We start from the raw sequence: 24,180 nt of genomic DNA, 5'->3' as shown, positions 1-24,180 counted from the left end.
AAGTCAGTTGTTATGCTCCATTAAATATGCCCCCTGTAGGTTATGCCCCCTAGTAGCGTCGCTTACACACACAAAAAATAACCACACAATACTTACCAGCACCGCTCCTGCTTCCGGACCACTGCCCTCCGCCTGGCCGCCCGCTCCTCGGAACTATGGGAGAGACATCATGACATCTCTCCCACAGCGCCGCCCAGCCGCACACACTGCCTGAGTCAGAGCTCAGGAGTGAGCTGCTGCTGAGGAGAAGGAGCCAGGCGCCCGCTGGTAACAAAATCTCAGCGGGCGCCCGGCATCTCCCTCGGTTAGGTGAGCCTGTCCGGGCCGGATCAGCGGCGATGCTTTTGCACTTCAGGAGTAGCCCCCGGCCAGCGCATATTTTGCGTGCTGGCAGGGAGCTACTCGTCGCTGCCCGGATCGCAGTGGCTGTGTGTGACGTCACGCAGCCACTGTAGCCCGCCCCCCACATGGTCCGGCCACGCAGGCGCTGGCCGGACCGTGCCCACAAAATGGCAGCCAAACGCCGCCGTGCAGCCCCCTCCTGCCCAGCGACTGCCTCTGCCTGTCAATCAGGCAGAGGCGATCGCTAGGCAACAACATGCGCCGGCGTACTGTGGCGCCGGCGCATGCGCACTTCTGACCGGATCTCTGCACTGCGATGAACGGCAACGTGCGATCAGGTCAGAATGACCCCCAATGTCTCTCCAAGATTTATTAAATCTCCCCCTATGGGGGTCATTCTGACCTGATCGCACGCTGGCGTTCATCGCAGCGCAGCGATCATGTCAGAAGTGCGCATGTGCCGGCGCCACAGTGCGCTGGCGCATGGCTGACAGCCGACGGCTGTCGTTGCCTAGCGATTGCCTCTGCCTGATTGACAGGAAGAGGCGGTCGCTGGGCGGGAGGGGGCGGCATGGCAGCGTTTGGTCGCCGTTTTGTGGGCGCGGTCTGACCAATGCAGGCGTGGCCGGACCCTGCGGGAGGTGACCACAGCGGCTGCGGGACGTCACACACAGCCACTGCCACCCGAGCAGCGTCGAGTAGCTCCCGGCCAGCACGCAAAAGCTGCGCTGGCCAGGAGCTACTCCTGAAATGCAAAAGCCGCTTTTGTACTTCTGCTGGGTAGGGGACGGGCCTGACATGTGGGGCATGCATGTCTGTGTTCCTGATCGTAGCCCTGCAAAATTTCCTGTGGTAAAGTAAATTGAGGTGTAAGTGTCCCAATGAAATGGTGCTGCAAAGCAAACACTCCGACTTCAAGTGCAAATGCTAATGGAAGGACAGCAATGCGATCATTCACTATTGCTGGCATCGGTGAATATATATATTTAGTTGGCAGCAATTTAAGCATTAATAAAGATCATCTTTAATGTTAAATAGACAATTATCTTATAGTGCTATCCATTTCATATGCGAGTCTTATTTTATCATCTGCCTTTTGCCCTTTACTTTCAGATATTTGAGCAGGGGAGAATTCTTTCCCTTTCTGCAGCCCATGTGTCGGACTCTGGAATATACACGTGTGTTGCAGTGAATTCTGCTGGAGAGGACAGCCGGGACATTGAGCTCCAGGTATACGGTAAGCAAACTGGGTCATGTCCTACTGGTTTTAGCATGGGTGGAGCAGTTCAACACAGGGGCCTCATAGCAAGATATGATCCAATCCATCCTCCCGCAGCCCCCCCACAGGGAAGACCTGCTGCGGTTACGCTGACCTGGCTGTTGGTTCAAGCAGTGACGGAACTGTCGTTGTTGTACAGGAAGGGTGGCTGTAGGTCCCCCTTCATAGCCTAACCCTTGCTATATTTCCCTGTGTCCATGAAACTTTTTTTATTTAATCATTTTGTTTAGTAGAATAGTTGACACAAAATAAACATTTCCAAAGAATTGCAAAGTGTGTACAAAAAAATAAAAAAAATACATACATATACAGTACAATACTATAATAACACGGAACGGATAGCAGTTGATTTACCGACGGACATAATCCTGACAGACATTGGCTGACAGTCAAAATACCGACACGGTCAAAATACCGACATTCATCATGCCGACATAGTCAGAATGCTGACATGCGTTTCTAATGAATATTTCCCCAAAACCAGACATGCGAGGGGGTATGAAAAACTTACACGGTGTCCCAGAAAAACCATGTTGGTATTTTGACATGTCAGCATTTCAAATGTCGGTATTCTGACTATGTCGGCATTTTGAACATGTCGGCATAATATATGTCGGTATTTTTACCTTCGCAGTATTTTGAGTGTAGGTCAATGGCTGTCGGGGTTATGACCATCGGTATTGTGTCCGTCGGTAAATCATACTGAACCCCACGGAAGTACAATAAAGGCTTATCAAACTATTAATTTTGTAACTTTAATTTTGTAATCTTGTATCGTGGAGGAGGGCAGTGATATATTCCATTGAAGCTGAATACCAGATCTTGTTAAGTACAGCTTGCATAGCGGGGAATTGATTTGCTTCCAGTGTCCGTGAAACATTTATATCCACTGTATACAGCTTCATGCCCCCAACCTCTAAAGCCTATTTTCTCTCTTTTAAATCCCAAATAATATGCATTAACTGTTATCGACAGACATCCTGGCCGAGGCTGACATTGGATGCAGTCGGCTGATTCTGGGAACTCTGCCAAGCTGGGTAGCGGCATATTATTGTGTATTAGCATTCCTGCATTATTAGGAGAATTGTAACACGTTCATTTACTATGTAGGAATCTGGGGAATCTGCCAAACTGAATATTGAGACATTTTGTATAATACGTCTCTTAATATCATTCTGGGAACTGTACCAGGAGAATGTACACATAAAGAATGTATCCATGTTTTCAGTGATACATGCAGTTCAGTACATGATAATGCCTTTTCAGTAATCACTGGTATTATTATGTGTAATAATAAGTACAATTATATATATATATACATATATATATATATATATATATATATATATATATATCTATCCAGATAGGGTCTGCCTTGCACTAACGGTATTGTAGGTTCATTTGCAAGGGTGCATTCTTTATATGTGTGTTCTTAGCACTCGGTAACACATATCGTACTTTATCCATGGCGATTAGGTTAGCCTCAAGGTCAGTGGGTGATTCGTCTAAGAGATATAGGGGCCGATTCAGAGGTGATCGTAGCACATTAGTGGGTACTGCACTAAAAAAGAGCTTAGTGTGTGGCGCACTCTTTTGAAATAATTATGAATTCATAAAATTTAACTTTTATTACATACTTTTAAAATAAATCTCTATAGCCAGGCAAATAAATATATTTGATAGCCTGAGAGTAAACACCTATGTAATTATTGCCCAAAATGACTATTCAAGGATGGTAATTACCATTTCCACTGTGATTAGAGCAAGTAAAATTGTATGTCAAGCTTAGTGATATATTACTGTGAATATTTTATACTGTAACGGTTATCAATATCACCCATTACCGAGACTAAATTAGTCTGTAATCACGGACATAGCTCAGACGTTAGCCACTATTAAAAGTATGTGGTTACTGTTAAAGTAAGGAGATGTTGAGCGCTATATTATTGTAATGATCAATACAAATCAGAAAAAATGTGAGTTTCTAAATTACCTCAAAGGGAGCCCCTGTTCCTGGCAATTCCTCGTCTTTATGTTGCAAAAGGAAACAATATAGATGTGTACAGTGGTTAAAGTGGGCCGGAACGGGGCGGAACTGCGTTCCGTCACCTCTAATTGCAGGCGGAACCAGTTCCGCCTCCGCCCGGCCACAGCATCATGTCCCTGTTCCATAGTAAAGGTGGCAGCGGCCGCCAGCCAATCATGGCTCGCGGACCGGCTGCAGCACCAATCAGAAGAAGATGAGGCTTTTTTGGCGTGAGCCAATCACGGCTCGCAGACCGCCAGCCAATGAGAAGCTGTCAAGTGGCAGCTTCTCATTAGCTGGCGGTCCAGGAGCCGTGAATGGCGCACAGCCGGCGCCAGGTTCAAAGTGCCGTCTCTCCCCCCCTCCGCCGCTGCCACAGCCGCCAGAGTGTGACTGAGCCGCGGTTTGTAACGCCCGACCCCCCCCCCCCCCCCCCCCCCCGCAGCCGCCGGAGTTAACTGTTCCATAGTAAAGGTGGCAGCGGCCGCCAGCCAATCACGGCTCGCGGACCGGCTGCAGCACCAATCAGAAGAAGATGAGGCTTTTTTTTTAAATCTGGCGTGAGCCAATCACGGCTCGCAGACCGCCAGCCAATGAGAAGCTGCCAAGTGGCAGCTTCTCATTAGCTGGCGGTCCAGGAGCCGTGAATGACGCACAGCCGGCGCCAGGTTCAAAGTGCCGTCTCTCCCCCCCTCCGCCGCTGCCACAGCCGCCAGAGTGTGACTGAGCCGCGGGTTGTAACGCCCGATCCCACCCCCCCACCCCCCGCAGCCGCCGGAGTTAACTGTTAACTGACGCTGAGCAGCGGCCAGTAATGCCCATGCCCACTCCCCATCTCCCTGCCAGCGCAGCAGCTTAAATTCCACCCTACCCCTAAGCTTAGTGACCCGCGGCCTGTAATGCCCTCCCCACCTCCACCGGAGCACTGTTTGCAAGTGAATGATGGTCCGAGGCCCTATCCTAACCGTGGCACACCCCTGGGCGTCTGGCAGGAGAGTCAACTCGCCCTCCACATGAAGACCTCCAGGTAACTGCTGCCACAATTCACAGCTCTGGGTGCCCAGTCTTTCTGCTGCTGATATTCTCTCTCTCTCTCTCTCCATGTTTCTCTCTCTCTCTCTCTGTCACTCTATTTTGCTATGTCTCCCCCTCATCTCCCTCTTTTGCCATGTCTCTCTCTCTCTCTTGCAATGTCTCTCTCTCCATGTCTCTCTCACCCTCTCTTGCCATGTCACTCTTTTTGTCTTTTTTTGCACTTTCAAGACTCTGAGAGAGAGAGAGAGAGAGAGAGAGAGAGAGAGAGAGTGTGTGTGTGTGTGTGCGCGCGCGCTGGAAGGGGCTCTACCTGTCGTACTGTGTAAAAGGGGAAGCTGTCTGCCGTACTGTGTAAAAGGGGGCTTCGCCTCCCGTACTGTGTAAAAGGGGGACTCTGCTATTGTGTGTGTAAAGGGCATTAGTATGTGGGGCGGACAATGTGAATAAGATTGTGCTACTGTGAAGCATTATTTTGAATTGGTGTTACTTTTGTGTGGCCACGCCCCTTCTGTGTGAGGCCACACCCCTTTCTGCGGCATTGCGGGTGAGGTGAGTTCCCCCACCTCTCCAGGACCACTTTAAGCCCTGGATGTGTATTGTAACATATGTACACTTAGTCTGCCAGTCTATTGTTCAGACTGCAGTGGCTGTGCAGATGTAATTTGATACGTTTTTTTGTATCCACAGTGACAGGATACAATTGTGGCAAAAAAGGCCATTTATGCAAGAGAACAGATAATATTCATACTGTCTCTAAATCTGTAATAGAAATTTGTTAATCATATGCAACAAAACATATTGATTGAAACAAGAATGCGCAACACCTGTTTTACCAAAATGGGGAGCGCACCGACAGGTATATTAGTGGTATATGGTCAAAAATTCGCATATGATAATGATATTGGCCCTCATTCCGAGTTGATCGGTCGCAATGCGAATGTAGCAGAGTTACACACGCTAAGCCGCCGCCTACTGGGAGTGAATCTTAGCTTCTTAAAATTGCGACCGATGTATTCGCAATATTGCGATTACTAACTACTTAGCAGTTTCAGAGTAGCTCCAGACTTACTCTGCCTGTGCGATCAGTTCAGTGCTTGTCATTCCTGGTTGACGTCACAAACACACCCAGCGTTCGCCCAGGCACTCCCACCGTTTCTCCGGCCACTCCTGCGTATTTTCCGGAAACGGTAGCGTTTTCAGCCACACGCCCCTGAAACGCCGTGTTTCCGCCCAGTAACACCCATTTCCTGTCAATCACATTACGATCGCCGGAGCGATGAAAAAGCCGTGAGTAAAATTACTTTCTACATAGCAAAGTTACTTGGCGCAGTCGCAGTGCGAACATTGCGCATGCGTACTAAGCGGATTTTCATTGCGATGCGATGAAAAATACCGAGCGAACAACTCGGAATGAGGGCCATAATTTCTAATTCATTAGCAGATACTGTGCTACAATAAAGATCACGTATAGATGGTAATAACGCCGTGAGGAATACTCCACCTAACAGGGCACATGTGCTAACCACGAACATACAGTTGGAGCAGTATTATACAAAAAAGATATGATGGCACTCCAATATGTAATGTCAATAATTAATTTTCTATCAAATGAAATCAGCACTGTGATAGTTGTTTTCAAACTATTTCTGATGTCGAAATGATTGTTACGTATAGGCACATCTGGATTTTCAGAGACATTTGATGTGTCAATTACGCTCCTATCTCTTTTACTAGTAGATGACTAAGTTGTCATTCACATTGATATCCATGTAACCATGTGTGGCAATTCTCAGATTGATTTGAGACAGTTCTAGGATATATCTTAATTTGATAGAGTCCAGGAATTTCAAACATTAATAGGTATGGTAACTAAAAGATGAAGAGTCCCAGGTGTATACTGACGGTTTCCCTTTCTACTGTTGTTCCATGTGCCTAGGTGTACCTGGGCAGTGAATGGTTACAATGAGAGCGGGGAAAGACCGTCCACCTGGAGACTGAAAGGACAGAGTAGTACGAGCCACATCTGCTGTCCACGCTCTACATCCCCCCTCCCCTGTTGTGGAAACACATTGCAGGGGGAGTCCGTGGATATGGAGCAGTGGATGAGAGGGCGGCTCTGAATACCTGTTAGCTTCCCCGTCAGGCGTGTCCTTTTGAGCGCGGTCAGGGCTGAATCAGCGTGTGGGAAGCCGCTACAGGAGCCGGACGTCGAGTCGGGTAGGATTCCCGTACCTCCGTAGATACTACACGTCCTGAGCGCTGTCAGAGGAACGCCGGGTAGGAATCCCGTACCTCCGTAGATACTGCACGTCCTGAGCGCTGTCAGAGCTATGTCAGCGTGTGAGAAGACGCTGCGGGGACTGGACGCCGGGTCGGGTATGATTCCCGTGCCTCCGTGTGTTCTGTACGTCCTGGTCCCGCTAATGATGACGTACGTTTCACATGAAGCTTGGTCACATCAGTGACGCCATGTGGAGGTGGGCAGTATTTAAAGCAGATACTGTGCACTAATTGGTTAGATTAACTGAAGCTGAATGGAATCGTCCCTAATTAATAATCACATTGGACCAAAAAATCGTGCTGGTATTGTTAGTTATATTTATGAGTTCACACTCAGTTGGACCAAGATTGATGTGTCATTTATTGTGGTATTCTATTCACATAAAATTTAAGAAAAGCTGGTAAATAAAATAAAGAACATTGCGGAATTGATATTCAATAATCCATTTAGATCAATGAGCGATTACCTATTATCAGTAGATGAGATTGATATTATAATAATTTGATTGTATTGCGATGATTAAATGATAATCCTATATAGGCAGAATATTATTAATCTAAAGCGCCTTTATAAACTATTATCTTATCTTTTTTAGTGCAGTACCCACTAGTGGTCTACACTAATAACCTTTAGAAAAATTACTGTAACTCCAGCTTAGTGGCGCACCTCCAACCTGATATATATATTTTTGGTCTTTTCAAAAAAGATAGGACTACTAATTTCTTTCATTGGTTGGTTTCGTCTTAATTATACTGCTAATTCCTGTGACCTGTGCATTGTCCCCCTGACACTTTTGTGTCTTTCCCTAGTTGATCGTAGCACATCTATGATCAATTACTCTGACATCTATGATCAATTACTCTGACACACGCCCGGCACACGGCAAGCCCGCCCCTCATGCTACATCCAACTCCCTCCACCCCCCCATGCGAAAGCATTGCACAGCGGTGATGCTTTCTCATGTTTAGTGTAGCCCTCTGCCTGCGCAGCCTAAATGCAAAGGCAGACGGCTGCTCGCCATGTTTTGGGTCACATCGGCTGCATGTAACGTCGAGCAGCGGCCCGCCCCACGTACGGTTCGGACACGCCTACATTGTCCACACTGCACCTCCCCAATGCCACTGCAACGTCCCCTCCTGCCCCGCGACACCCTCTGCCTGTCATTCAGGCTGTCGCATCTCACTGTGTGCGCACGCGCAGCGCATCTGCTGCGTGTGCACATACTTCACCGGGCTTTAGCCTCGACCGCTGTAGCAGTGTCCATGTATGAATCAGCCCCATATTCATTTGTTAAAGAACTCTATCTTTTTTTAAAGTGTCATTTTGTTCTTTCATGAAATTATTATACATTTACAGTTTATTTCTCTATCGTCCTAGTGGATGCTGGGGTTCCTGAAAGGACCATGGGGAATAGCGGCTCCGCAGGAGACAGGGCACAAAAAGTAAAGCTTTAGGATCAGGTGGTGTGCACTGGCTCCTCCCCCTATGACCCTCCTCCAAGCCTCAGTTAGATTTTTGTGCCCGGCCGAGAAGGGTGCAATCTAGGTGGCTCTCCTAAAGAGCTGCTTAGAAAAGTTTAGCTTAGGTTTTTTATTTTACAGTGAGTCCTGCTGGCAACAGGATCACTGCAACGAGGGACTTAGGGGAGAAGAAGTGAACTCACCTGCGTGCAGGATGGATTGGCTTCTTGGCTACTGGACATTAGCTCCAGAGGGACGATCACAGGTACAGCCTGGATGGTCACCGGAGCCTCGCCGCCGGCCCCCTTGCAGATGCTGAAACGAGAAGAGGTCCAGAATCGGCAGCAGAAGACTCCTCAGTCTTCTTAAGGTAGCGCACAGCACTGCAGCTGTGCGCCATTTTCCTCTCAGCACACTTCACACGGCAGTCACTGAGGGTGCAGGGCGCTGGGAGGGGGGCGCCCTGGGAGGCAAATGAAAACCTTTTTTGGCTAAAAATACCTCACATATAGCCTCCGGGGGCTATATGGAGATATTTAACCCCTGCCAGAATCCGTTAAGAGCGGGAGACGAGGCCGCCGAAAAAGGGGCGGGGCCTATCTCCTCAGCACACAGCGCCATTTTCCCTCACAGAAAGGCTGGAGGGAAGGCTCCCAGGCTCTCCCCTGCACTGCACTACAGAAACAGGGTTAAAACAGAGAGGGGGGGCACTAATTTGGCGTTAGAAATATATAAAAAAGATGCTATAAGGGAAAACACTTATATAAGGTTGTCCCTATATAATTATAGCGTTTTTGGTGTGTGCTGGCAAACTCTCCCTCTGTCTCTCCAAAGGGCTAGTAGGTCCTGTCCTCTATCAGAGCATTCCCTGTGTGTGTGCTGTGTGTCGGTACGTGTGTGTCGACATGTATGAGGACGATGTTGGTGAGGAGGCGGAGCAATTGCCTGTAATGGTGATGTCACTCTCTAGGGAGTCGACACCGGAATGGATGGCTTATTTAGGGAATTACGTGATAATGTCAACACGCGCCAAGGTCGGTTGACGACATGAGACGGCCGACAAACAATTAGTACCGGTCCAGACGTCTCAAAAACACCGTCAGGGGTTTTAAAACGCCCGTTTACTTTAGTCGGTCGACACAGACACAGACAGGGACACTGAATCCAGTGTCGACGGTGAATAAACAAACGTATTCCTTATTGGGGCCACACGTTAAGGGCAATGAAGGAGGTGTTACATATTTCTGATACTACAAGTACCACAAAAGAGGGTATTATGTGGGATGTGAAAAAACTACCGTAGTTTTTCCTGAATCAGATAAATTAAATGAAGTGTGTGATGATGTGTGGGTTCCCCCCGATAGAAAATATGGGCGGTATACCCTTTCCCGCCAGAAGTTAGGGCGCGTTGGGAAACACCCCTTAGGGTGGATAAGGCGCTCACACGCTTATCAGAACAAGTGGCGGTACCGTCTATAGATAGGGCCGTCCTCAAGGAGCCAGCTGACAGGAGGCTGGAAAAATATCATAAAAAGTATATACACACATACTGGTGTTATACTGCGACCAGCGATCGCCTCAGCCTGGATGTGCAGAGCTGGGGTGGCTTGGTCGGATTCCCTGACTAAAAATATTGATACCCTTGACAGGGACAGTATTTTATTGACTATAGAGCATTTAAAGGATGTATTTCTATATATGCGAGATGCACAGAGGGATATTTGCACTCTGGCATCAAGAGTAAGTGCGATGTCCATATCTGCCAGAAGATGTTTATGGACACGACAGTGGTCAGGTGATGCAGATTCCAAACGGCACAAAGGTGTATTGCCGTATAAAGGAAGAGGAGTTATTTGGGGTCGGTCCATCGGACCTGGTGGCCACGGCAACTGCTGGAAAATCCACCGTTTTTACCCTAAGTCACATCTCTGCAGAAAAAGACACCGTCTTTTCAGCTTCAGTCCTTTCGTCCCTATAAGAGTCATATCTGCCCAGGGATAGAGGAAAGGGAAGAAGACTGCAGCAGGCAGCCCATTCCCAGGAACAGAAGCGTTCCACCGCTTCTGACAAGCTCTCAGCATGACGCTGAGACCGTACAGGACCCCTGGATCCTACAAGTAGTATCCCAGGGGTACAGTTTGGAATGTCGAGACGTTTCCCCTGCGCAGGCTCCTGAAGTCTGCTTTACCAAGGTCTCCCTCCGACAAGGAGGCAGTATGGGAAAAAATTCACGAGCTGTATTCCCAGCAGGTGATAATTAAATTACCCCTCCTACAACAAGAAAAGGGGGTATTATTCCACACTATATTGTGGTACTGAAGCCAGAAGGCTAGGTGAGACCTATTCTAAATCTAAAAAAATTTGAACACTTACAAAGGTTCAAATCAAGATGGAGTCACTCAGAGCAGTGATAACGAACCGGGAAGAAGGGGACTATCTGGTGTCCCGAGACATCAGGGATGCTTACCTCCATGTCCCAAATTTGCCCTTATCACTAAGGGTACCTCAGGTTCGTGGTACAGAACTGTCACTATCAGTTTCAGACGCTGCCGTTTGGATTGTCTACGGCACCCCGGGTCTTTACCAAGGTAATGGCCGAAATGATGGTTCTTCTTCGAAGAAAAGGCGTCTTAATTATCCCTTACTTGGACGATCTCCTGATAAGGGCAAAGTCCAGGGAACAGTTGGAGGTCGGAGTAGCACTATCTCGGATACTGTTACAACAGCAGGGGTGGATTCTAAATATTCCAAAATCGCAGCTGATCCCGACAACAAGTCTCCTGTGCTTAGGGATGATTCTGGACACAGTCCAGAAAAAGGTGTTTCTCCCGGAAGAGAAAGCCAGGGAGTTATCCGAGCTAGTCAGGAACCTCCTAAAATCAGTGCATCATTGCACAAGGGCCATGGTAAAAAAATGGTGACTTCCTTCGAAGCAATCCAGTCGGCAGATTTCATGCAAGAACTTTTCAGTGGGATCTGCTGGACAAATGGTCCGGATCGCATCTTCAGATGCATCAGCGGATAACCCTATATCCAAGGACAAGGGTGTCTCTCCTGTGGTGGTTACAGAGTGCTCATCTTCTAGAGGGCCGCAGATTCGGCATTCAGTTTTGGATGTTGGTGACCACGGAGGCCAGCCCGAGAGGCTGGGGAGCAGTCACACAAGGAAAAAATTTCCAGGGAGTGTGATCAAGTCTGGAGATTTTTCTCCACATAAATATAGCTAAGGGTAAATTTATAATGCTCTAAGCTTAGCAAGACCTCTGCTTCAAGGTCAGCCGGTATTGATCCAGTGGGATAAAACATCACGGCAGTCGCCCACGTAAATAGACAGGGCGGCACAAGAAGCAGGAGGGCAGTGGCAAAAACTGCAAGGACTTTTCGCTGGGCGGAAAATCATGTGATAGCACTGTCAGCAGTGTTTCATTCCGGGAATGGAAACTGGGAAGCAGACTTCCTCAGTAGGCACGACCTCCACCCGGCAGAGTGGGAACTTCATGGGGAAGTTTTCCACATAATTGTAAACCGTTGGGAATTACCAAAGGTGGACATGATGGCGTCCCGTCTGAACAAAAAACGGGACAGGTATTGCGCCAGGTTAAGAGACCCTCAGGCAATAGCTGTGGACGTTCTGGTAACACCGTGGGTGTACCAGTCGGTGTATGTGTTCCATCCTCTGCTTTTCATACCTAAGGTACTGAGAATTATAAGACGTAGAGGAGTAAGAACTATACTCATGGCTCCGGATTGGCCAAGAAGGACTTGGTACCCGGAACTTCAAGAGATGCTCACAGAGGACTTATGGCCTCTGCCGCTAAGAAGGGACTTGTTTCAGCAAGTACCATGTCTGTTCCAAGACTTACCGCAGCTGCGTTTGACGGCATGGCGGTGGAACGCCGGATCCTAAGGGAAAAGGCATTCAGGAAGAGGTCATTCCTACCCTGGTCAAAGCCAGAAAGGAGGTGACCGCACAACATTATCACCACATGTGGCGAAAATATGTTGCGTGGTGTGAGGCCAGGAAGGCCCCACGAAGAAATTTCAACTCGGTCGATTCCTGCATTTCTTGCAAACAGGAGTGTCTATGGGCCTCAAATTGGGGTCCATTAAGGTTCAAATTTCGGCCCTGTCGATTTTTCTTCCAGAAAGAATTGGCTTCAGTTCCTGAAGTCCAGAAGTTTGTCAAGGGAGTATTGCATATACAACCCCCTTTTGTGCCTCCAGTGGCACTGTGGGATCTCAACGTAGTTCTGGGATTCCTCAAAACACATTGGTTTAAAACCAGTCAAATCTGTGGATTTGAAGCATCTCACATGAAAAGTGAACATGCTCTTGGACCTGGCCTGGACCAGGCGAGTGTCAAATTGGTGGTTTTTTTCTCAAAAAAGCCCATATCTGTTTGTCCATTCGGACAGGGCAGAGCTGCGGACTCGTCCCCAGTTCTCTCCCTAAGGTGGTGTCAGTGTTTCACCTGAACCAGCTTATTGTGGTGTCTTGCGCTTACTAGGGATTTGGAGGACTCCAAGTTGCTAGATGTGGTCAGGGCCCTGAAAATATAGGTTCCAGGACGGCTGGAGTCAGGAAAACTGACTTGCTGTTATCCTGTATGCACCCAACAAACTGGGTGCTCTTGCTTTTAAGCAGACTTTTGCTAGTTGGATGTGTAATACAATTCAGCTTGCACATTCTGTGGCAGGCCTGCCACAGCCAAAATATGTAAATGCCCTCTCCACAAGGAAGGTGGGCTCATCTTGGGCGGCTGCCCGAGGGGTCTCGGCTTTACAACTTTGCCGAGCGGCTATTTAGTCAGGGGCAAACACGTTTGTAAAATCCTACAAATTTGATACCCTGGCTAAGGAGGACCTGAAGTTCTCTCATTCGGTGCTGCAGAGTCATCCGCACTCTCCCGCCCGTTTGGGAGCTTTTGTATAATCCCCATGGTCCTTTCAGGAACCCCAGCATCCACTAGGACGATAGAGAAAATAAGAATTTACTTACCGATAATTCTATTTCTCGGAGTCCGTAGTGGATGCTGGGCGCCCATCCCAAGTGCGGATTATCTGCATTACTTGTACATAGTTACAAAAATCGGGTTGTTATTGTTGTGAGCCATCTTTTCAGAGGCTCCGCTGTTATCATACTGTTAACTGGGTTCAGATCACAGGTTGTACAGTGTGATTGGTGTGGCTGGTATGAGTCTTACCCGGGATTCATAAATCCTTCCTTATTGTGTACGCTCGTCCGGGCACAGTACCTAACTGAGGCTTGGAGGAGGGTCATAGGGGGAGGAGCCAGTGCACACCACCTGATCCTAAAGCTTTACTTTTTGTGCCCTGTCTCCTGCGGAGCCGCTATTCCCCATGGTCCTTTCAGGAACCCCAGCATCCACTACGGACTCCGAGAAATAGAATTATCGGTAAGTAAATTCTTATTTTTTTACCAATTAACAAAATGCAAAATGAATGAACAGAGAAAGTAAGAGAATTCTAAATCAATTCAGTTTTTGGTGTGACCACCCTTTGCCTTCAAAACAGCATAAATTCTTCTAGGTACACTTGCACACAGTTTGAGAAGGAATTCGGCAGGGAGGTTGTTCCAAACATCATGGAGAACTAAGGGTCTAATTCAGGTTTGATCGCAAAACGCAATCCAACTGCAAAAATTGCTAAAATGATGAGGGCTCATGCGCAGCGCCCGTCCTGCGCATGCGCCCGTCCTGCGCATGCACCCATCCTGCGCATGCGCCCGCTTTTTCTGTGGGGGCTGCAGAAAATGCGATTGCCTCTGCCTGTCAATCAGGTTGAGGCAGTCGCGGGGGGCTGCAACGCTCTGTTTCCTAGGTGGAGACGGAGCATTGCAGAGGCGGCCAAACGGGGGCGTTGCCGCTGAAATGGGGGCGTGGCCTGGGCGCGATGGCTGCGTGACGTCACACGCAGCCACCACGATCAGAAACATGGCGACGGCCCTCCTGCAGGCGCACCAGCAGGAGGCAACCTTAATTTCTGCTATCAAGTAGAAATTGCGATGCGATCGCAATTTCTGCTTGATGAAGGGAGGGAGGGAGGTGGTGGTCAGTATTCTGGGTGGCTTTGCCCTGCGATGGGCGGCCCCCAGCATGCGAACAAAAGGATCGCAAATTCTGCTAATTAGCAGAATTTGCAATCCTTACTGAATTAGGCCCTAACCACAGATCATTAAGATTGCCCTTCACTGGAGACAAGAGGCCTAGGCCAAACCCTGAATATCAGCCCCATACCATTATCACTCCTCGATCAAACTTCACAGTTGGCATAATGCAGTCAGGCAGGTAACGTTCTCCCGGCATCCGCCAAAGCCAGACTTGCCCACATGACTGCCAAACAGAGAAGTGTGATTCGTCACTCCACAGAACACGTTTCCAGTGCTCCACAGTCCAGTGTCAGTGTGCTTTACACCACTCCATCCGACGCTTGGCATTGGACTTGGTGATGTGAGGCTTGCATGCTGCTCAGCCATGGAAACCCATTCCATTAAGCTCCTGCCGCACATTTTTTGTGCTTACATTAATGCCAGTGCAGGTTCGGAACTCTTCAGCTATGGAATCAGCGACTTATACGCACCATGGGGGTAATTCTGAGTTGATTGCAGCAGGAACTTTGTTAGCAGTTGGGCAAAACCATGTGCACTGCAGGGGAGGCAGATATAACATGTGCAGAGAGAGTTAGATTTGGGTGGGTTATTTTGTTTCTGTGCAGGGTAAATACTGGCTGCTTTATTTTTACACTGCAATTTAGATTGCAGATTGAACACACCCCACCCAAATCTAACTCTCTCTGCACATGTTATATCTGCCTCCCCTGCAGTACTCATGGTTTTGCCCAACTGCTAACAAAGTTCCGGCTGTGATCAACTCAGAATTACCCCCCATGCGCCTTAGCAGTCGTTGACCCCGCTCTGTGATGTTACGTGGTCTTCCGCATCATGTCTGAGTTGCTGTTGTTCCTTAACGCATTGCCAGATAAAGGGGGGGGATGCAGAGCATTCTGTCCCTGGGGCCCCCTTTGTCAAGGGCCCCCCCGGCCAGAGCACACTGACATCACTAGTTTTCTCCCTTAAGCAGCTGCAGAACCAGCAGCCAGAATGCGAGCAGAACAGTATGCAGTGCAGGCAAAGACACAAGAATATCATGTTTCATGAGCTACTGGCAGAGCATTCAGACCAGAGGAGAGATAGGAGGGTGGAGAGAGCTGTAAGTGACACAGGGATCCCAGCTTCTCCTCCTCCCGCCTGGGTGTCTGAGGTCTGTGTAAACTGTTATGCAACTAAACCATTTGGGTCTAGCGATAGAGACACACACAGAGAGTCCTCCTGAGTCCTGTCCCAGTGTGTAAGTATTACAGAGGCTGCTGCTATTCTTGCATGTGACAAGATAAATTATTTTATTTTTCTATGTGTATTTTAAGGTTAAGTTGTCTTTGTTCCACTGCAAGAAAAGTGTATAAAATAGTTATAATTCAATTAGGTGGACCTATAAACAGTACCCAGGCATTACTAAACTATTATTTAAAACAAATATATACCATTGCTTTAAATTTAATATACACAATCTATACCTCCCACCATCACCCATTCCAGCAGGGACAAAATGCTCTCTACCTGGACTTCCTTCTTAATTTATGATTGTAATCACCTGTGTTGAAGTATCTTTCTTATCAATTAAATAGTTCAACACAGGTGATGCCAATCATATATTAAGTGTGAAGTACAGGTAGAGAGCATTTTGTCCCTCCTGGAATGGGACATGTTGGGAGGTATGCACAATTTAATATACATCCCCCACCTTCCATTGGGGCCCCCCTGTCTTAAGTGCCCCGGGCACCCCCAAGGCTTAATCCGGCCCTGTCTTAACACTTCCACTTTCTAATAAGATCAGTTACAGCTGACCGTGGTATATCCAGCAGGGATGAAATTCCACAAACTATCTTTTTTTTTCCCCCCGAAAAGTTTTATTGGTCGATTTACAGTAATACATAAAATCGGTATGTTTCATAGGAACAGAAAAAGTCATAGTACACAGATGTACATAACAAAAAAATAATATAGCAAGCAAGTGAGTAAATCTTTTTTGTTTTTAAAGTCAGATGACAGAAATAGTGTTAGAGAAGAAAGAGTCCTCTAGGCCTATGGTGTGGCCAGCCAGCCTAGGGGAATGAGAGAACGGGAAGAAAGGAGACAGAATGAAAAATGAACGAGATTGAGGGCAAAAAGGGAAATAGAGAAAAGAGGTGGAGGGAGTCCGAGTGGTGGGGTCCGGGCAGCCAACGCAAAAAAAAAAGAAAAAAAGAAAAGGGTACGTAGCTTAATTAGCTACAGAATGGGGAGGGGGCATTTTGAGAAGCGAGCCAAGGAGTCCAGACTTTATCGAATGCCCTGGCAGATTGCCTAATGACACTGGTCATATATTCCATCTTATAGACGTACCAAATGTAGGCGGTGACGGATTGCAGGGATGGTGGGGAGGACAACCTCCAGGCCTTTGCAATTTGGCATGTCGTAGCAGTAGCCACATGACGTAGTAACTTGTTCTGATGTTTGGTTAAAGTCGGGAGATCTAGAGGTAGTAGGAAGTATTTAGGCTCCAGGGGGATTGGAAAAGCGAATAGGAGCGAGAGAAGTCGAACAACATCTTTCCATAGAGGTACTAATTTCGGGCAAGTCCACCAAATATGCATGTACGTCCCTTCAACGGTGCACCCCCTCCAACAGCCATCTGAAACATCAGGGTACATCGCCTTTAAATGAGAAGGTACATAATACCAACAGTATAACAGTTTACATACATTCTCCTTTATCCAAATACAGATAGAGCTGGAGGACGCGTTACTCCAAATTTCTCCCCATTCCTCCTCATCCAAAGTGACACCCAGATCCCTCTCCCAGGCCAATTCTCTGTGATCTCTGGGAGTGGCAGAGCCCTGCAAAAGCAAAGCATAGAGGTCAGAGATAAGACCTTTCATAGAAGAGCGTCTCATACATATATTCTCAAGAGTGGTGAGAGGCCTAGACAGGGCCGGCTCCAGGCCTACTAGCACCCTGAGCGAGAAAATGTAAAAGCGCCCCCCCCCCCCCCCTATGCGCGCGCCGCAGGCGCGCGCTCTCGGAAAAGTGGGTGTGGCCTCTGGAAAAGTGGGCGTGGCCTCATAACTTCATATCATCAAACTATAAACACATTTTCACACAATTAGCCGCCTTACACATAGCCACAGTAGTGTTCCTTACACACAATGTCTCCAGTATAGTGCCAGATACACATAATGTGCAGTGCCAGATAGACATGACATGCCCCGCAGCAGTGCCAGCTACACATGACATGCCCCGCAGCAGTGCCAGCTAGCCAGCTACACATGACATGCCCCGCAGCAGTGCCAGCTAGCCAGCTACACATAACATGCCCCGCAGCAGTGCCAGCTACACATGACATGCCCCCCAGCAGTGCCAGCTACACATGATAGTGTTCACTTTTTAGGGCATGGTGCTGATCACAGGGAGGGCACTTTTTTAAGTTAGGAGGGCAAAATGATGTACATACTGCTTGTTGTTCCCATACCTATATGCCAAAGAATGGACAGTGCGCGCCGAAGGCGCGCAGCAAAAATTAAGGGGAGTTACTTCGTGGGGAAGGTACGTGGCCACATAATAGTGGCAATTTGCATTACACCACACAGTAGTGCAGCTAATACACACTGCACCAGGTAGAACCTCCTATACACTTTGCGTCAGGCACAGCACTGAGACACATTGCACCAGGGAGAGCACTGAGACACATTGCCTAGCCACAGACGCCTAGCGGGAACACTACATGACATGCCCCCCAGCAGTGCCAGCTACACGTGACATGCCCCCCAGCAGTGCCAGCTACACGTGACATGCCCCCAAGCAGTGCCAGCTACACGTGACATGCCCCCCAGCAGTGCCAGCTACATAAATGGCCACACAGTGCCAGATATGCACCCACAGTTCAGATACATAAATGCCCCCAAAGTGCCAGATACATAAATGCCTCCACAGTGTAGATATGCCCCCCACAGTGCCAGATACATAAATGCCCCCACAGTGCCAGATACATAAGTGCCCCCACAGTGCCAGATACATAAATGCCCCCACAGTGCCAGATATAAAAATGCCCACACAGTGCCAGATATGTCCCCACAGTGCCATATATAAAATTGCCCCCACAGTGCCAGATATGCCCCCACAGGGCTAGATATGCCCCCAGTGCCAGATACATAAATGCCCACATTGCCAGATGCATAAGTGCCCCCACAGTGCCAGAAATGCCCCCACAGTTCCAGAAATGCCCCCACAGTGCCAGAAATGCCCCCACAGTGCCAGAAATGCCCCCACACAGGGCCAGATAAATGCCCCCACACAGGGCCAGATAAATGCCCCCACACAGGGCCAGATAAATGCCCCCACACAGGGCCAGATAAATGCCCCCACACAGGGCCAGATAAATGCCCCCACAGAGCCAGATATGCCCCCACACAGGGCCAGATAAATGCCCCCACAGAGCCAGATATGCCCCCACAGGGCTAGATATGCCCCCAGTGCCAGATACATAAATGCCCACATTGCCAGATGCATAAGTGCCCCCACAGTGCCAGAAATGCCCCCACAGTTCCAGAAATGCCCCCACAGTGCCAGAAATGCCCCCACAGTGCCAGAAATGCCCCCACAGTGCCAGAAATGCCCCCACACAGGGCCAGATAAATGCCCCCACACAGGGCCAGATAAATGCCCCCACACAGGGCCAGATAAATGCCCCCACACAGGGCCAGATAAATGCCCCCACACAGGGCCAGATAAATGCCCCCACACAGGGCCAGATATGCCCCCACACAGGGCCAGATATGCCCCCACACAGGGCCAGATATGCCCCCACACAGGGCCAGATATGCCCCCACACAGGGCCAGATAAATGCCCCCACAGAGCCAGATATGCCCCCACAGTGCCAGATATGCCCCCAGTGTGCCAGATAAATGCCCCCACACAGGGCCAGATAAATGCCCCCACACAGGGCCAGATATGCCCCCAGTGTGCCAGATATGCCCCCAGTGTGCCAGATATGCCCCCAGTGTGCCAGATATGCCCCCAGTGTGCCAGATATGCCCCCAGTGTGCCAGATATGCCCCCAGTGTGCCAGATATGTCCCCAGTGTGCCAGATATGCCCCCACACAGGGCCAGATAAATGCCCCCACAGAGCCAGATATGCCCCCAGTGTGCCAAATATGCCCCCAGTGTGCCAGATATGCCCCCAGTGTGCCAGAAATGCCCCCAGTGTGCCAGATAATCCCCCCCAGTGTGCCAGATAATCCCCCCAGTGTGCCAGATAATCCCCCCAGTGTGCCAGATAATCCCCCCAGTGTGCCAGATAATCCCCCCAGCGTGCCAGAAATGCCCCCACATTGCCAGAAATGCCCCCACATTGCCAGAAATGCCCCCACACAGGGCCAGATAAATGCCCCCACATAGCCAGATATGCCCCCAGTGTGCCAGATATGCCCCCAGTGTGCCAGATATGCCCCCAATGAGCCAGATATGCCCCCCACAGTGCCAGAAATGCCCCCAGTGTGCCAGATATGCCCCCAGTGTGCCAGATATGCCCCCAGTGTGCCAGATATGCCCCCAGTGTGCCAGATATGCCCCCAGTAGAGCCAGATATGCCCCCAGTAGAGCCAGATATGCCCCCAGTAGAGCCAGATATGCCCCCAGTGTGCCAGATATGCCCCCAGTGTGCCAGATATGCCCCCAGTGTGCCAGATATGCCCCCAATGAGCCAGATATGCCCCCCACAGTGCCAGAAATGCCCCCACAGAGCCAGATATGCCCCCAGTGTGCCAGATATGCCCCCAGTGTGCCAGATATGCCCCCAGTGTGCCAGATATGCCCCCAGTGTGCCAGATATGCCCCCAGTGTGCCAGATAATCCCCCCAGTGTGCCAGATAATCCCCCCAGTGTGCCAGATATGCCCCCACGGTGCCAGAAATGCCCCCACATTGCCAGAAATGCCCCCACACAGGGCCAGATAAATGCCCCCACAGAGCCAGATATGCCCCCAGTGTGCCAGATATGCCCCCAGTGAGCCAGATATGCCCCCAATGAGCCAGATATGCCCCCCACAGTGCCAGAAATGCCCCCACAGAGCCAGATATGCCCCCAGTGTGCCAGATAAATGCCCCCACAGTGCGATCCATAAATGTTTGACCCCCCCCACCAAATACCTGAGGCGCTGAGTCTGAGAGAGGGAGGAGGAGTGCTGGCGTGAGTGCTGGCGGGCGGGAGAGTGAGGATCCGAGTGCGGGTGGGCGGGCGGCCACTTGTGTGCGCTATGCGCGGCGCCGGCGTCTGACGTTAGACACCGGCGCCGCGCAGCGCACGCCGCACACACGGACGGCGGGGACAACGCGCTGCACACACACACAGGGCCGGCTCGCTTCGAATATGGCGGCGCCAGCGCGCGGCGCCCATTAAGGGTGGCGCCCTGCGCGGCCGCTCTATTCGAACATGCCTAGAGCCGGCCCTGGGCCTAGAAGAGAGAGTGGTATGAACCCTGGAGTGAAAGTGTCTAAGTTGGAAGTATCGAAAGAATTCACTATGAGGGAGAGAGTATTGTGTCTGAATCTGGGTAAATAAAGGAAAAGGTGTACTAGAGGTGATGTCATTGAGAAAGTAAACGTTCCCCTGTTTCCAGAGTGAGAAAGCAGATTTAACTAGTCCCGGAGGGAAGGCAGGGTTATAGAACAGAGGTATGAGGGGGGATGGGTTAGGGGCCAATTGTAGTTTCCTCACTACAAGATCCCAGATATATAAAGAGCGGGCCACCACTGGGTGAGATGAGGTGGCACGAGGGCGGGCGGATTTCGGAAGCCACAAGAGGGAAGAAAGTGTCATTGGCCTCGATAGTAATCCAAACCTTGTCTGCCCCAGAGCCACACCACTGAACACAGGAAGCCATCTGAGCTGCATGGTAATAGTGTTTAAAATTGGGTATGCCTAAGCCTCCGCACCAGGAAGGTCGTTGTAGCAATGAGAGTTTAATTCTAGGGTGTTTATTGGCCCAAACAAAACGGGAGGTTTGATGCTGCAAAAATGTAAAAACGTAGGGGGGATTATAGATCGGGAGCGTTTGGAAAAGATATATAATCCTAGGGAGAACGTTCATCTTTACGGAATTGGCACGTCCAATCCATGAAATAAAGTAGGAGGACCAAGTTTGGAGATCCGAGCGAATTCGGTCCAAAAGTCGTGGGAAGTTCGCTTGAAAGAGTTGATGATGTGTGTGGGTTAGGTAAATACCTAGGTATTTAAGTTTTCGGTTATGCCAGGAAAATGGGAATGTTGATTCAAGTTGTGTCCTAGACGCAGGGATAATGTATAAATCAAGTACTTCCGTTTTAGTAGTATTGATCTTATAACCCGAGTATTGCGAGTAGAGATCTATCTCAGAGGGGGAGGAGAGAGTGACGATGTCGGATTTGTAAGAGAAACTAATACATCATCAGCATAAAGTGCAAGGCTCCATAACGAGGGCAAAAATCAAGGGCGAGAGCGGACATCCTTGCCTGGTACCATTAGATATCTCAAAACATGAAGAGGTGACCCCATTGACAGAGACCCACGCCAAGGAGTTGAGGTACAATGCAGAGACACCGTCATAAACTTACCGGAAAAGCCCATGCGTTGAAGAACTGAGAAGGCGAATGGCCACGAAACGCGATCAAACGCCTTCTCCGCGTCCAAGGCCAACAACAGGGAAGAAGACTTTTGCCGATGGATAGAGTGGATAATATCAATGTCCCTTCTGGTGTTATCAGAGGCCTGTCGGCATGGAATAAATCTAACCTGATCGGGATGTACCAATACAGAAAGAAGGGGGGCCAATCTCAAAGCTAGGATTTTTGCATACATTTTCAAATCGACATTGAACAATGAGATAGGCCTATAATTGCCGCACTATGCGGGGTCTCTGCCAGGTTTAGGAATCACAACAATATCAGCTTGAGTAGTTGCCGGAGCAAAGGATGCGCCCCCCAAGATCTGTTTAAAGAGAGTGGTGAAGTGAGGGGCTAATACTTTAGCAAAGTGTTTGTAATAGTGCGCCGTAAAACCTTCAGGGCCGGGGGCAGCTGAGGACCGCATGGATTTCATGGCTGTTAATGTCTCCTCTACTGAGAGATCCTGATTCAGTGTGTCTAATTGAGCCATGGAAATGCTTGAGGGGTCGAGGACAGGTAGGAACGTAATCTCTCTGGATCGAGGGAAGGAGAATGCGTTGGGGTCGTCAAGTTATAAAGAGAGCTATAGTAGTCCTTAAACTCTTCGACCATGTGTTTAGGATCATAGGTAAGTTCACCCAAAGATCGGGAATATAGTTTAATTGCGCCAGTCGCTTGTTTATGTCGTAATTTATTCGCTAGTAGGGAATCTAATTTTCTCTATCGTCCTAGTGGATGCTGGGGTTCCTGAAAGGACCATGGGGAATAGCGGCTCCGCAGGAGACAGGGCACAAAAAGTAAAGCTTTCCGATCAGGTGGTGTGCACTGGCTCCTCCCCCTATGACCCTCCTCCAAGCCTCAGTTAGATTTTTGTGCCCGGCCGAGAAGGGTGCAATCTAGGTGGCTCTCCTAAAGAGCTGCTTAGAAAAGTTTAGCTTAGGTTTTTTATTTTACAGTGAGTCCTGCTGGCAACAGGATCACTGCAACGAGGGACTTAGGGGAGAAGAAGTGAACTCACCTGCGTGCAGGATGGATTGGCTTCTTGGCTACTGGACATCAGCTCCAGAGGGACGATCACAGGTACAGCCTGGATGGTCACCGGAGCCTCGCCGCCGGCCCCCTTGCAGATGCTGAAACAAGAAGAGGTCCAGAATCGGCGGCAGAAGACTCCTCAGTCTTCTAAAGGTAGCGCACAGCACTGCAGCTGTGCGCCATTTTCCTCTCAGCACACTTCACACGGCAGTCACTGAGGGTGCAGGGCGCTGGGAGGGGAGCGCCCTGGGAGGCAAATGAAAACCTATTTGGCTAAAAAATACCTCACATATAGCCTCCGGGGGCTATATGGAGATATTTAACCCCTGCCAGAATCCACTAAAGAGCGGGAGACGAGCCCGCCGAAAAAGGGGCGGGGCCTATCTCCTCAGCACACAGCGCCATTTTCCTTACACAGCTCCGCTGGTCAGGACGGCTCCCAGGTCTCTCCCCTGCACTGCACTACAGAAACAGGGTAAAACAAGAGAGGGGGGGCAAAATAGTGGCAAAAATTATATTATAAAAGCAGCTATACAGGGAGCACTTATTATAAGGCTATCCCTGTCATATATAGCGCTTTGGTGTGTGCTGGCAAACTCTCCCTCTGTCTCCCCAAAGGGCTAGTGGGGTCCTGTCTTCGTTAAGAGCATTCCCTGTGTGTCTGCTGTGTGTCGGTACGTGTGTGTCGACATGTATGAGGACGATATTGGTGTGGAGGCGGAGCAATTGCCAAATATGGGGATGTCACCTCCTAGGGGGTCGACACCAGAATGGATGCCTTTATTTATGGAATTACGGGATAGTGTCAACACGCTAAAGCAGTCGTTTGACGACATGAGACGGCCGGACAATCAATTAGTGCCTGTCCAGGCGCCTCAAACACCGTCAGGGGCTGTAAAACGCCCTTTGCCTCAGTCGGTCGACACAGACCCAGACACAGGCACTGATTCCAGTGGCGACGGTGACGAA

General features: G+C 49.3%; 1 protein-coding gene across 1 annotated transcript in view; it reads left to right on the top strand.

The window, feature by feature from the left end:
• Positions 1-24,180, top strand: part of HMCN2 (hemicentin 2) — a 491,624-nt gene that overhangs the window by 307,370 nt on the left and 160,074 nt on the right. The window contains exon 40 of the mRNA XM_063936681.1: positions 1,456-1,579. Within this exon, the coding sequence (XP_063792751.1) occupies positions 1,456-1,579 (124 nt within the window). The remainder of the gene's footprint in view (positions 1-1,455; positions 1,580-24,180) is intronic.

The sequence above is a fragment of the Pseudophryne corroboree genome, chromosome 8 (genome assembly GCF_028390025.1).
Source record: "Pseudophryne corroboree isolate aPseCor3 chromosome 8, aPseCor3.hap2, whole genome shotgun sequence".
Classification (NCBI taxonomy): Eukaryota; Metazoa; Chordata; class Amphibia; order Anura; family Myobatrachidae; genus Pseudophryne; species Pseudophryne corroboree.
The sequence above is the reverse complement of the archived record's forward strand: the minus strand, read 5'-3'. Positions and strand labels throughout refer to the sequence as shown.